Genomic DNA, 14,366 nt, shown 5'->3' with positions numbered 1-14,366 from the left:
GTCAAGGAAAGGCATTTTTCAATTTTATAAACCAGTGTACTTGCCCTGATTAAACAATTCATACTAAAATCAAATCAGTAGGAGGGAGCTATAGACACCAATTAGCTGCGGATTTAAAGTGTATGGGGTGAGGCATGGGCGGCAGGGGAATTTTTCCCCCGATACTGTGGAATTTCATTGTTGGATGTCTTTGCTACTCAGTTTTAACTAGGTCAATGCAAGACAGGGAGAGGGGCAGGAAGAAGGCAGCGCCACCCTGAAGTGCAGAGAACTAGCCTGTTACTCAAGGGGGGCCGGCTTTCAATAGTGGGTTCTCTTGTTTAGCATAGACAAGTCGTTTCACTTTCTAGAGGTTCAGTTCTCGACATCTGCAGTAGGCGTAGGGCTTGAGAGGCGTCTGATCGCTGTGTGCTCCACGTTTGCGGTCACAAAACTCTTCTCGCCCTTTCACCTACCCTCTCCGCGCCTGCGCCAAAGACGCGCCTTCCAAGGGCCTCTGGCCGCTTCTGCGCACGCGCCCTTTTTATCCTTCCTCTCCCAAGTCCACCAGTCGGAGAGAAGCAGGACTTCCGGTCCTTTCTAGACCGGATGCCGGAAGTGACTGCGTGCGAATCGGCGCGTTTGGAGGCCGGGAGAGCTGAGGTACCTGTGCTAGCAGCTGCTTTCAGCCTGCAAGATGCCGGGTCTGGCGGCCGCAAGCCCTGCTCCTTCTGAGACGCAGGAGAAGAAGCCGTTGAAGCCATGCTGCGCCTGCCCGGAGACCAAGAAGGCGCGCGATGCGTGGTCAGTGCGCAGCCTGGGATGGGCAGGCGGCGGGCCCTGCGCCTCCTGCCGGCGCCTTGGCCCCCTGCTCCGCCTTGGGCGGGTCTAGGCCCTCGCTTTGCTGAGCGATGCTCTTTGGGGTGTTAGGGCCCAGCAGGCTTTCCTGTCGTCTGCGTTGCTGACAGCTCTCTGCTCGGGCGGGAAACGGATGAAGGGAGTGGAGAGAGGTCAGACTGACCGAGCTCGCTTCATACACTCGTTTCTTCCTATGAAGGGTGTTTGAACATAAAATTAGTTCGAAAGATGTAAGAAAGGATGGATTTGCTACTTGATTTCAAGAAGCTTTAAGTTAATGGAGACATATATACTAGTAATTGCTAGGCCATGTGGTATGGGCTGTTACAGAAGATTTAGCAAGACCAAAGAGTAGAAATATTCTGGGAACGCCTACCAAAATTTAGGCATAGTAGGACACAGGGTACCTGTCTTACAGTACTCAAGCGTTTACCCCCTCCCTTAGGTAGCTAATTTAAAAAGCAACAGTTTAGGAATGTTAGGTGACATTGTGTTCGGAATAGTACATCTAGATTACCGTCAATTGCTTCAGACCACTGTGGCTTCTCCCCAAAAACAGAGAGTCAGGAGTTAGTTATCTGATTCTTTGCCCCAAATAAGCTGTATGGTCCTAGTCTTTAATATGTGGATTTTAAAATGAAAAGTTCTTTGATTATCATGAGGGGTGCTCTTGCCTGCCAGTTTTTGCTGTTTATATTGTTGGGTGTCTTCTGATTAGAAGTAGATTTATTTAGATGTATCTTTATATAGGGCGGAATAAAAAATTTAATTCCTCTGTGATAGCAGGCAAAAAATTAAGTTCTCTCTGTCCTATATTTAATGTAAATAGTTTATTATAAAGCAGTATTATTCCTTGGACTAGAGGCAATATTTGATTTGCATACTTATTACTTCTAGTCAGACCCCCCCCAAATTAGTTACCTGTGAAACATCTTTATGAGCATGGTCATATCACAGGAGCCCCCCCTTCCCCTCCAAAAAAGCCATTTGATGTATTAGCATTTTTTTTAACTCAGGCTACATTCCATCAGACCTGTATTCTACCTCACTTCACATCACTACTATGCATGCTTATTTACTGCTAATATGCCTACTTTGTTAGATAATAAGTACATTTTGTTTTGTAGCATCATTGAGAAAGGAGAAGAGCACTGTGGACACCTAATTGAGGCCCACAAGGAGTGCATGAGAGCCCTGGGATTTAAGATATGAAATGGTGAGCATGGTACTCTGATTGGGAAGGTAATACATAGGCTCATTGCTTCAAATTTCTCCATTACTTTACAGATTTAGTTAGCAGTGATTGGGCAGCATTCTTTCTGAAAGGTAGTTCACCTGGTTAATCTAACATGCTGAAATATCACTAAAAAATAACTTTTCAGTTTTTAATGTAGGAAGTAAGTGATGCTAATAAATTGGGAGACATTTGGTGGATTTAGGAAGGGGGGAATTTAACTTTCAAGAAAGGGCTTGACAAAAACGTTTAGACTTATGTTAGAGTCAGAAGGAATCATGGCTTAGGAAGTTCATAATATTCTGTTGTGTAACTTAAAGGAACTAAAAGGAAAACATTCTCTGTTCCTTGTTTCTAATGTGGGTCTTCAGTAAGTGCTTTTAATCAAGGAGTAGGTAATACACAAAGCATTACTTTCTGCAAAACAATGGAATTTTTGCTATTTCTTTTTTGTACTGTACTTTATTCTAATAAAGTTCTAATAATTAAAACCTCAGACCATTTTTTGAAGAACTTTGAATCTAAATTTTAATGCTGAACTGGACTTGAATAAATGATTTTCTTTTGTTTGGAAGCTCTTCCTTCAGGTAGCAACTTGACTCACTCCCTCACTTCATTCAGGTCTCTGTTCAAAACCCTCCTTATTGGAGAGGCTTTCCCTCAACATTCTATCTAAAATAGCATCCTTTCCCCATCACCATATCCCAGCCCTGTCCAATAGAACTTTCTATGATAATGAAAGTGCTCTGCATTTGCACTCTCTAGTATGGTAGCCACTAGCCATATGTGCTGTTGAGTTAGTAAATGTGAGTTAGTAAAACTGAGGAACTGTATTTTTAGTTTTATTTAATAGCCACATGTGGCTAGTAGCTACTTTATTCTTAACACCATTGCCTGCATATTATGTATTTATTTATCAACTTCTTTGTTTTACTCCAACTAGAATGTAATCTTTGAGACAGTAGGAATTTTCTGTTTCACTCACTGTCACATCCCCAGTAGCTGTAATAGTACCTGGCACATAATAGGTGTTCATTAGAGGATTGATGTTAAATGAATAAATAAATGAGGAAGCTAAGTCCTATAAGTATGAGGATAAGAACTGGAACCTGTCTCCAGGCAGACTCCCTCTGCTTTGTGTCCCCACCCCTGCCTTTGCCCCCCACCCCTCCCATACACATCACACTGCCACTTTTAACTTAATAATAGTGAGAGATAATGTCAAAGCCACATACCAATATAACAGTAATAGAGAGCCTGGCTTCTTTCCCTTTCACCTCCGTCCGGCCTCTTTGGAATTTCACATGTGACCAGTGTTCCTCATTGAGCTGTAAAAAAGGAGGGGTAAGGAACTTGTCCTGAGCTGATAAGAAGTACCACTGTATAGTGGAAATAGTCTGGGCTGAAAGTCCTCAGGCTTAATTTTGGTTCTCCTAATGTCTAGTTTAGCATGTGTTTTACTTCAGCTACGTTTAATGTTCATCAAGACATTAATCCTCTCTGGACTTTACTTTTATTTATAAAAAGAGGACGATAAGTTTTGTGATTTAAATAAGTTATGGTATATCTACTCTATATACATGAGATACTTAAGTGGCTTTTAGACTAGATGGTCATGGTGAATCATTTTGTAAAATATGTAAATTTGGGTAGGGGCCTGTGTTCTTAAAAAGTATAAATATACCTATTGATTATGTTTAAAGACATGGAATCTCAACATTTTTACATGGTTTTCTTGTTAGTATATGCAGGTCCAGGGGAGAGCCCTGAGACTGAAAATATACCTCCCTAAGTGGAGGGCAAGGAAACACCAAAGAGGTTGGCCAATCCAATCTGGTAATTATTGGTGTTTATTAAGGGAAAGGTATACAAGGACTCTCTTGGGCTGCTGCAAGACGAAATAGATCCCTGCACCCCTTGACAGGCACCAGAAAATTGTATAGAGTAAACGGAGGGTAGGCACAGGTACTAGTATGTGAATGCTACCAGCTCAGGACAACAACCTGTTTCAGAAACCAGCACATAGGAGGCAAGGGAGGGGTGCTGGTTTATGTCAGAATGAACATTAATTAAGATCAATCATTCTCTAAGGGGGGCAGTTGCAGAAAGCAACTGCTTTTCTGGCCCAGCTCTAGCTTGCGGGACAGATAATGTTCACATCATGGAACAGACTCTCCTCCGCACTTGGTCATAATCTAACATAACTGGCTTCCTAGTCAGTTCTGTAAGCTGTTGGGTAGGGTCAAGCCTGCCTTAATAAAAGGGTGATTTTTTTAAATGATAATTTTAGGAGCATCAAAAGCTTCTCTTGGACTTCGCGTGGATTGCAAAGGTAGTAGAACTGTTATAAGTAGTATATATTCACAAGGACCAGAAAGATATCATAGTTTTCTTATGTAATTGAGACAGAGTGAGAGTGATTCCTATGTTCTTCATTTGTCTATAAAAGAATGCAAGAGCTTTGGACTTAGAAGACATTGTGTTTAACTGATTGTGTAGTCTTAGGCAAGTCCTTAACTTTCTGAACCTTAGTTTCCTCATCTGTAAAGCAAAGATAATAATACATGACCAAACTACTTCATAGAGTCATCGTGATGATTAAACGATATATGTATGAATAGGCTTTGTAAACTGTCAAATAGAAACCAGAAAGGTATATCCCATATCTTGGGAGTTGTGGATAGTGGACATTCAGTTGAGGTCTGTTGAATATATGACCTAATAATTTACTTTTGAATTCTGGTTAGGAGAATAATCTGAATTCAGAAGAGGACCTTTCTAAGGAGTTTTGAAAGAGGAACAGGTGTCCTGTTTCCCTAATCCCCAGGGGGAAATGGAGGAACAGTGGAACAGTGATGTCAAAAAGACTTACTGAAGTTGAGTGGATAGATGGTAGAATTAAAACTAGAGTCCAGGTCTATTTTTTTTAAATTTTTATCCTCAGTCCAGGATATTTTTCCATTGATTTGAGAGAGAGAGAAGGGGTTCAGGGGGAGAAACATCTATCCGTTGCCTCCTGTACACACCCCAACTGGGGATCAAACCCAAAACCTTTTTGGTGTATAGGATGACGCTCCAACTAACTGAGCCACCTGGCAGGGCACTTTACACTTCACTCCTTGCACTTAATGAGGTTTTATTGCCAACATGCTCATTTTTAGGATTGCACATAGTCTTGATTTATAATCTGAAAACTTTATTATGAATGCTAATTAGAAAGGACTATTGTTGAAATGCATAGCTATATAAATAACTCAGTAACCAGGTCATTGGCTGTAGGGTAAAATTGATATCTCTCAGACTGTTGGGCCACATTTTTCTGAGGATAGCTTCAAAGGAAAAATATTTTGCAAACTTAGGTCTTTCCAGTAACGATTATGAAAGTTCCAAATGCAAAAACCTTTGTAGATATTGTTATTTCCTAAATAGATAGGTCTTAAATTGTACCTTGAAATTAGTAGGTTGGGACTTAATATAATCGTAGGCCGCATTCAGTCTGAGGTGTACCTTGTAATCACCTGAGAAATATTTTCCAAAACTCACAACCTTGGGCCCTGATCTGTACTTGTTGACTCAGAAACTCTTAGATGATTTTCAAGTGTGCCCCTCTTTAAGAATCAGTGGCTTAAGCCGAAAGGATGATTCTAAATATAGACCATCGAAAGACTTAATAGTATCGAAGGCAGAGACTTGAAAACTACTACTAAGAAAAATTAGGCGTGTGATGGTGATTCTAAACATTTTCTTCTGTCTTATGACTGCTTTTATTGAAAGAGAAACTAGGGAAACCTAGAACCTGCTAAAAATGTGAAGAGGAAATAGCAGCTGGTATTTTTCTGCCTTTAGGATTCAGAAGGAACCTGGAGAACTCATTTTGGGAGTGAAAATCATTGAAAGAAATTTGAGGACTACACTTAGTGGTGGTGATAATCAGTATTTATTAAGTTTAACTGAACTTAATAATAGGTTGAAATATGCTTAAAATATGTTGATTTCACACACACAAGCAACTGGTAATGTATGAAAACACGATCCCGAGAAAATCCAGGAGAAGGGTTATTTATTCAATAGATATTTATTGTTTAAGACCCTAAAAATGCCAAGATGAGAAGGACAGGATCTCTTCTGTCAAGAACTTTACACCCAGAGATATAACCTAGAGGTTTACACAGAGACTTTCAGACATATATATATATATATATATATATATATATGATGTACAGTCAGTAGCAAAAGGTAACTATTTGCTTGAAATGCTGAGTGGCTTTATTTTTGGTGATCTTTCCTGCTCAAACCTTTTCTTTAACTGTATTTTTTCTTTGTGCCTTTTAGAACACAGAAAGTTTAGATGTTTTATTGTTATGAGGCTTATTTTTTCTAAACCAAATATAGGGAATAGCTAGATGAGGGAAGCACTTGCATTAGACTTGAAGAGTTGGCTAGCCCAAATGACTTAGTTACCATTTTAGCATTGTTCTCTGTTTTCTGGGATAGGGACTGGGGGTTGGGTTGAGGGTGAGCGGGGAGGTGGATGGGAGCTGTCTGGAGCAAAGCCTAGTACTGCCTGACTAGACCTGGTAACCCTGTCCTCTGCTACTCTCCCTTTTTGATCTTTACAAATGAGTTTTAAAAGGGTTACTTTTATTTTGCCCTTGAGATGAAGTGAGTAACTTTCCAGAGGAAGTGACTTGTGTGTAGAGCTGGCCTTCTGCCTTTCACGTCATACACCTTTGCCAAACGTACTTGAATCAGCAGGGAGGGGTTTGCACATCTCTTTTGAGTATCTAAAAATAAACTGCCTTAGCCTTTTTGGGGAAGATATTTTTGAGAAAATACATAGTATTACTTCAACAAAGACTTCTGAAGATTAAACAATGTGATGGATCGAACAGTTTCAGTAATGTTTTTAGTTAGACAAAACTAGAATTTTAGAATATGGGTGTTTTATTTCATGAATGGTTTAGAATAATTGTGGCAGTTAGTTGATTATACTTGGCTGAGGCACTCATTTCTAGTGGTCTTAATTTCCTAACTCCATAGGTCTGGCATGATTTTTGAAATTTGACTTTCTAAAATCTTTTTCTGTAGGTGGTCTGCTCTGTGAATGACTAATTCCTGAAGAATGAAGATAATTTGATAATTTGGGGAGTTCTTTATTGAACTTTGATAAATGGAAAAAGAATTTATAATTTATTAAAGAAAAAAAGGAAATTCCTTTGTCAAAAGTCTTTAGGTGTGTTTCTTTTTTGTGTCCTCACATCCTCACACAACATTCATTCATTCATTCATTCATTCATTCATTCATTCATTCATTTTTCTTAATATATAGAATAAATATATAGAATAAATAATGTAAATTTCTCATGTCATTCTGGGAACTCTGGGTATTTGTTGTAAGGAGAAAGCAAATATTGATCTCATCCAATTAAATCTCCAAAATCAGGTGCATGGAAGTAAGAAATAACCCTTTACCAATTTGGCATGAGTATGGTAGCCATGTCATCTCACTTAAGGTTCTTTTTGTTATATTTTTAACTTTCTTAAAGAACTAGACAAGCCTTCAGTCTCAATATTTTAAATTCATATTGTTGTTCATTTAAAAAAGTAATTTTAAATTTTGGACCACATTAGGGTGCCTTGGCTTGGAAGATCTCAACTGTTTGGCATAATTAATCTGTAGGTGGCTAGTTACATTTTAGAATAGACTAAGATCCTAAGGTTAATGCCTAGGGGCCAGCGAGAATTGTCTCATTAATTAGAGCCCAGGCCAGAGGCTGAATTATTACAAATAAATCACTAATAAAATAGCTCTACTCTCTGTGTAGTGATACCTGGAATAAAACAGAGTATGGTTCACTAACCCTGTGCTCCTGTTAGTTGCTTAAGGGCTGATGAAGCAATTGCTCATATTCTGCCTTTAACTAAACTGAGTTTCGGATCTCAACAAAAGATACTGAGGAACATAAGTAAGAGAATATATACTGTTTATACGTCACTGTGTGATGGGAAAGTTGCCTATCTTATAAAATAAAGGAGCTGAATTAAGTTATTTCTTAGGATTCATTCCTATTAATTACGAGCATGGCCTTGAAGTGTGACAGCCTTAGCTTCAACAGCTGCCTGTGTGACCTCAAGCAAGTTATAACCTCTTTGGGTCTGTTTTTCTCATCTGAAAGGAAAAAGAAGCAAGGATGGTAGTAATACCTAATTTACAAAATTATGAGTACTAATTAAAATAGTGTCTATAAAGCATTTGGCACAGTATCTAGCATTTAGTGTTACTGACATTCTGTGATTCTGTATGCATATTTTCACTTGAATATTTGACTAAATACTTTAGTAAGTACTTTATAGTTTTTAGAGCATTCTTCTAGGTGAAGAATAGAATCTTGGACTCCTAAGACAGATATGAACCAACTTTTCACCCAGTACAGATCCCTGGAAGGTGATTGTCCAGATTCTGCCTGAATATATCCTGGGATTACGGAAATTAATATCCTTATCACTTAATGTTAAAAGTTTTTAAAAAATATATTTTGTTTTTATTGATTTCAGAAAGAGGAAAGGAGAGAGAGAGAGAGAGAAACATCAGTGATGACAGTCATCATTGATCCGCCTCCTGCTCAACCCCTGCTGGGGATTGAGCCCACAACCCAGCATGTGCTCTGATGGAATTGAACCTCAGTCTCCTGGATCATAGGTTGATGCTCAACTGCTGAGCCATGCCGGCCAGGCCTTGTTAATTTTTGATATAAGCTGTTCCATACTTTTCATATGCATTTATATATTTTTTTAAACAAAAAGGTCAGTTTTCTATGCTATGTAGTTTTAATGAGATCATAATAGTAATTGCCTTTTGCCTTTCATATATTTTACCATCAGTGAGTAGTTCTACAGTGTGATTTGTATTGGCTATGTATAAGTCCATTCTGTGGCTTATTTACCAATTCCCTATTTTTTGTACATTTATTTATTAAATGTTTTATAGAATGCCTGCTCTATGGTAGATACCATTCTAGGAATGGGGTCTTAGTCTTGAGTAGGATACATACCAGATGCCTAAATTATTTCCGATTTTTTTTGGGGGGAGGAGGTATTTTGTTTTGTTGGTTGGTTTTATGGAAACAGGAAGAAATCACCTGAAGTCCTACCAGTCTACAATAGGACCGTTTTTTGGTGACCTTGGCATTCTTTCTGCATGTATACACCTTTTACTTTTTATTTTTTTAGTACTTCATAATAGCACTGCAATGAGAGTTTCACAGGAAAGTCTTTACAAATGTCTTTTACTAATCACATAGCCAAGGAGGGGCCAGAGGTTGCACATTTTCAAGGTTTTGGATGAGGTCTGCCTGACTGATCTCTAGAAAGGAGGTACCCATTTGTACCTTAGTATCTGAGGATGCCTAGTTCCCTAAACTCTTAGCAAGGTTAATTTTTTCAACCTTTGCCAGTTTGGCATGCTCACCTGATTCATAAAGGAACTAAAAGCACTCTTCTTGACATCTGCCATAGTTAAAAGTACATCTCACAAGACCTGCCCATCCTTGCATAGTGCTTAAGTCTTCCCAAAGATTACATGCAGCATTCTGGTACAACTAATAATAAGAGGTGTCACCACAGTAATTTGAAAAATGAAGAGCTTCACTTCCTAGTAGGTGACCACCACATTCTGATGTACCACTTTGCTAAGCCCCTGCTATTCACAATAATTCCCAAACCCTTAATAAAGATTCATTCATACTATCCTATAATTAGTTCCCTTTGTCTGACTTTGAACTGTTTGACTTGAAGGCTAATGAGAACAGGACCATGTCCCTAGGCAAGCCTACCTTAAGATTTAACTACACCTTCCATAGGTCTGATGTGAGAGTGCTGGAGGAACTATAACCCCAATTTTACAGACATTTAGGTGAGTACAGACATTCAGAAAGGTTTAGGAAATTGCTCTGGTCAAATAGATGGTGACCTAGGATGTGTCTTGGTTTTTCAGAGTTCAGGCCCAAGTTCTTTCCTGCACCAGCTGTCTAATAGAAACATTCATAGTTATAAATTAATTTACTCTAAGCACATATTTTGTGAGGGCCTATTATGTGCAAAGAGTACATAATACTAGGTTTTGAGTATTCATGTGTGAATCAGATGTATATCTTGTCCTCAACGAGCTGAGAGGCTATTTGACTCAACATTTACTGAGGACATACATTATGCCAACTGTGTTCACTAACAAAACTTAGTAAGACATGGACCCTTCTCTCAAAGAGCCTATGCTCTAGTGGGTCTGTGTATATAAACTAAAAACATGACGTTGAATACTCAGTGCTATGAATATTCCCAGATGGCTTTCCTTAAAAGAATTTCTGCATGCGAGACTATACCAGTGTTTCTTTAGCTATTAAAAACCTCTAGGTAATAGTTCTGTCTGCATTGATTATGGAGCTTTTGACAGCAAGTAATAGATAATTCCTCATCAAGGAAGCCCAGCGTTAAGACAAGTTCTACATGCAATAATATAGGCTCAGTGATGCCTTCTAGGGCTCAAGTTATTTTCACCTCCAAGCTCTCCCTTTCAGGACTGATGCAGCCAATCATATACTTTGTTATTAAAGTCTTGCAGAGGACAGAAACCATTCCCAAGGCATGAGTTGTTGGGTTTTTTTTATAATCTGATTGAGCCAAGTTAGGTTTGTTTGTATTTTTATGAACCAATAATAGTTGTCAGCAGAATGCCTTATGCTGATTGGCTTAAACAGAATCCCTTCTCCCCATTTCTTGGACCCATGTGTAGAATAGATCATTAAAACAAAACTGGAATTCTGTTACAAGGAAGAAGAGGTAAATGGATATTGAGTAGGTATCCAATTTTCCACTAAACCATCTTGTTCCCTTCACAACTAGGTCATCCTGAATGACCAAGTTGAGTTTAGAGGAGCAATTCCTCTCACAGTTTACTCAAATTTTTGAGAGAATTATTATTATTATTTTAAAAATATATCTATTGATTTCAGAGAGAGGGAGAGGAAGAGAGAGATAGAAACATCAATGATGAGAGAGTTGTCATCGATTGGCTGCCTCCTGCGTGCCCCCAACTGAGGATCAAGCCCGCAGCCCCGGCATGTGCCCTGATTGGGAATCGAACTCCGATCTCCTGGATCCTAGGTCGATGCTCAACCGCTGAGCCACGCCCGGCCGGGCTGAGAGAAAATTATTGATGGAACATAATAAGTAGTCTGATGCTCAGTTTTCATAGAATAAGACAATCATGTTCAGACAGCTGTTGTCTGAAGAGAAGCCCTTAGGGAGCTCTGAATCTGGAGACGTTCAACTGCAAGTACCAGAATACCAGCTACACCTCCACGTCTGGAGGTTGCAAGTTCCAGGACTGAGACAATGGCTAAGTGATACTTTCAAGAACTGAGGCTTCTCTGTTTTCCTGTTCTTACCCTTCTCTTCCTTAGGCATATCGTGTCTCCTGGCTATGGCAACTGCAATCATTACATCATCGCATAACTGTATTCAAGCCAGGATGAGAGCGCAGGCCTCCTGACTGTCTCCCGGGGAGTATACTTTGTCCCAGAAGCTCCCACGTGCACTTCCTCATATGTCATTGGTCACACACCCACCCGCCAGCCTGTTGCTATCCAGGGGAATGGGATTTCATGCTTGGCTTTGACCAGTCTTATTTCAGGCCCTGGCAAGTCGGGGAGAAGCCCACCTTCCTTAACATATTGCTGAAGCAAAATCAGATTTTCATAAATTAAGGAAACTAAGGTTGCTGCAGGATAGGCAACCAGTAGTGTCTGCCTAAGACCAACTTGGCAGTATGTGCCCAAAGCCTCTGTTCTATTTTAATATTTATTTTAGGAAGCATCCATCTCAAGCCCAGTGTTTCTCAGGTTCTGTGTGGTGAAGAACCAGCCTTAATGTTTTCCAACTAACTCACAGCCCGATACTGGGAAAATGAAATTAAAAAATAGATAGAGAAAGGTACTTTTAAAAAAGACACAGTACACAAGCCCAAAGTTTTTATTAAACTCAAAGGCCACAAGTTTCTCTGTCAAATGGCTATAAAAAATGTCTAAATACTCTTAATTTCAGTTCTTATCTCATCATGGACCAGTAACTGTTCGCAGACCACTGTGCTTCATGACCACACTTGGCGAGGCACTGTCAGCGCGCTGACTTCATCATCTGGTGCCTGCCTGTCCCTCCTGCCTCGAGTGCTGCTGCTTCCTTTGATTCACCTACAACAAGCTGCTGTCTGTTACCAGAATATGCCGTGTGGTTTTGTTTTACTTCTGGACTTGACTTCACATTCTGTTCTCCCTTCCTGGAATGCCTTCCCCGAGTCGGGGAACACCTACTCATCATTTTAGACCAGCTTAAATGTCACCTTCCTTGCAATATTTTCCCCCAATTCTTTGCTCCCCCATCAGTGTACTTATTTTATTGGATTGTTATTTCTAGGTCAGCCTCCCTCACCAGATCAAAAGTTCCCTGAAGGTGATAATTGTCTTGCTCATATTTATATCCCCTGTTCTTGGAGCACATCCTTTGCCCTAAATAAGTGCTTATTGAATTGAGTCCACTCAACAAATAAGACTTATGTTTCTCTCTTGTTATTCTCCCCCAAATATTTTTTACTCTGCTTCTGCCTGCATGTTTGTGGGTTTCCTTATAAGAACACACCATTTTGACATGCAGATTTTTCTTTCGTCTTCTATCAAGTCTGGGTTTAAAAAGAAATTACAACTTTCAATTGTGTATTCCCAAGATGGGCCCTATCCTCACACATCAACATCACTATCACCGCAGCCAGCATGGGGTTTATGAACCCGTGGTGCATTCCAGCAGCGTGCCCCAATCCCCTATAGCAATCAATGAGCCCATATGTGGATACATATGATCTCCTAAAAATACCTAGCAAGGTGGTACAGCACAGAGAACATACAGTTTAGAGTCACGGTGACCTAGGCTTTAGCCCTTACCCATACACGAGCTCTGTGACCTTGGGCAAGTACCTTAACTTCTCTGAGCCTGGGATGACATGAGGAAACAGTAAGTGCTTGGTCAATGTTAGTCCCCTTTGCTGAGATGGGCACATGTGTGGACTGACAAGGAAAGCAGGCTAAGAACAGTAGTCAATGGGTTTGTCTGTCTCTTTAAAGTGTCGGGGCCAGCCTATGCTTCAGGCTTGCTGAGAAAGATGACTAGCTTTGAAATTCTATCTTGGGTTGCTTCTCTGTTCCTGTGCTCCTGATTTCTTTGCTCACAGCTGGCAGGGACAGCTGCATTGGCAGCTCAAGGGGTGCATGACTAAGGTGGAGGGATGAGCAGCTGCTGCCTGTTAGAAAGTGGGTGGTTTGGTTGGGAGGCAGGCATAAAAAGCAGTATGTGAAAATTCCCCCAGCCCCACCACCTAAATGGTATCACGGGTCCAAACCATTGCTATGATGGAGGCTCCAGGGAAGGCCTTTCCTTTCCCAGGCACTCTACCTCTTTTCCTTTACCACTGACTTTCTGCCCTCTTAACTTTAGAAAGGAGGGAATGCAATGCACATTTGTTGATTTTAATTAAGAAAAAACCTGACTTCCTTCAACATGCCATGCATTTTCACTCCTCTGTGCCTCACTGTTGCTGTTCTCACCACTGGAAATCTCCTCTCCCTCTACCTACCTGGACAATTCAAACCTTACACCTGGAATCAAACGTTAGCTCTTATGTCTTTCTCTATGCCACCTTTCTTCTAAGCTGCCACCTCTCTTTAAACTTAACCCAGTTGTGCATCACACATTGAATTGCCCTTGTTTTGTTCTGTTTTTTAATTTTATTTTTCAATTCCAATTGGCATTCAATATTATTCTGTACTAGTTTCAGGTGTACAGCATAGTAGTTAGATAATCATGTACTTTACTGAGTGGTCCTCTCGATATTTCTAGCACCCACTTTGCACCATACATAGTTATTACAATATTATTGACCATATTCCCTGTGCTGTACTTTACATCCCCATGACTATTTTGTAACTACCCATTTTTACTTCTTAATCCCTTCTCCCTTTTCACCCAGCCCCGCAACACCCTTTCCCTCTGGCAACCATCAGTCTATTCTCTGTATCTATGAGTCTGTTTCAGTTTTGTTTGTTTATTTATTTTGTTTTTTAAATACCACATATAAGTGAAATCATATGGTATTTGTCTTTCTCTGACTTATTTCACTTAGCATAATACTCTCTAGGTCCATCCATGCTGTCACAAATGGTAAAATTTTATTCTTTCTTATGGCCGAGTAACA

At 39.9% G+C, this 14,366-nt stretch overlaps 1 protein-coding gene across 2 annotated transcripts; it reads left to right on the top strand.

Moving 5' to 3' along the window:
* The first annotated feature begins 611 nt into the window (after nt 1–611).
* On the top strand, nt 612–7,332 carry COX17 (cytochrome c oxidase copper chaperone COX17). 2 transcript variants are annotated; one of them, XM_016199901.2, is made up of 3 exons: nt 612–783; nt 1,965–2,079; nt 7,160–7,332. In XM_016199901.2, exons 1-2 carry the CDS (start codon nt 677–679, stop codon nt 2,047–2,049), a joined length of 192 nt encoding a protein of 63 aa, XP_016055387.1. In that variant the 5' UTR covers nt 612–676; the 3' UTR covers nt 2,050–2,079; nt 7,160–7,332. The 2 variants fall into 2 exon arrangements, with proteins under 2 accessions (XP_016055387.1, XP_016055386.1); XM_016199900.2 differs by having other exon boundaries at nt 614–783; nt 1,965–2,053; nt 7,160–7,298.
* The last annotated feature ends 7,034 nt before the right edge of the window (nt 7,333–14,366 follow it).

This window comes from Miniopterus natalensis, chromosome 6, assembly GCF_054644295.1.
Source record: "Miniopterus natalensis isolate mMinNat1 chromosome 6, mMinNat1.hap1, whole genome shotgun sequence".
Taxonomy (NCBI): domain Eukaryota; kingdom Metazoa; phylum Chordata; class Mammalia; order Chiroptera; family Miniopteridae; genus Miniopterus; species Miniopterus natalensis.
Note: the sequence above shows the minus strand (reverse complement) of the source record. Positions and strands in the feature narration are given on the sequence as shown.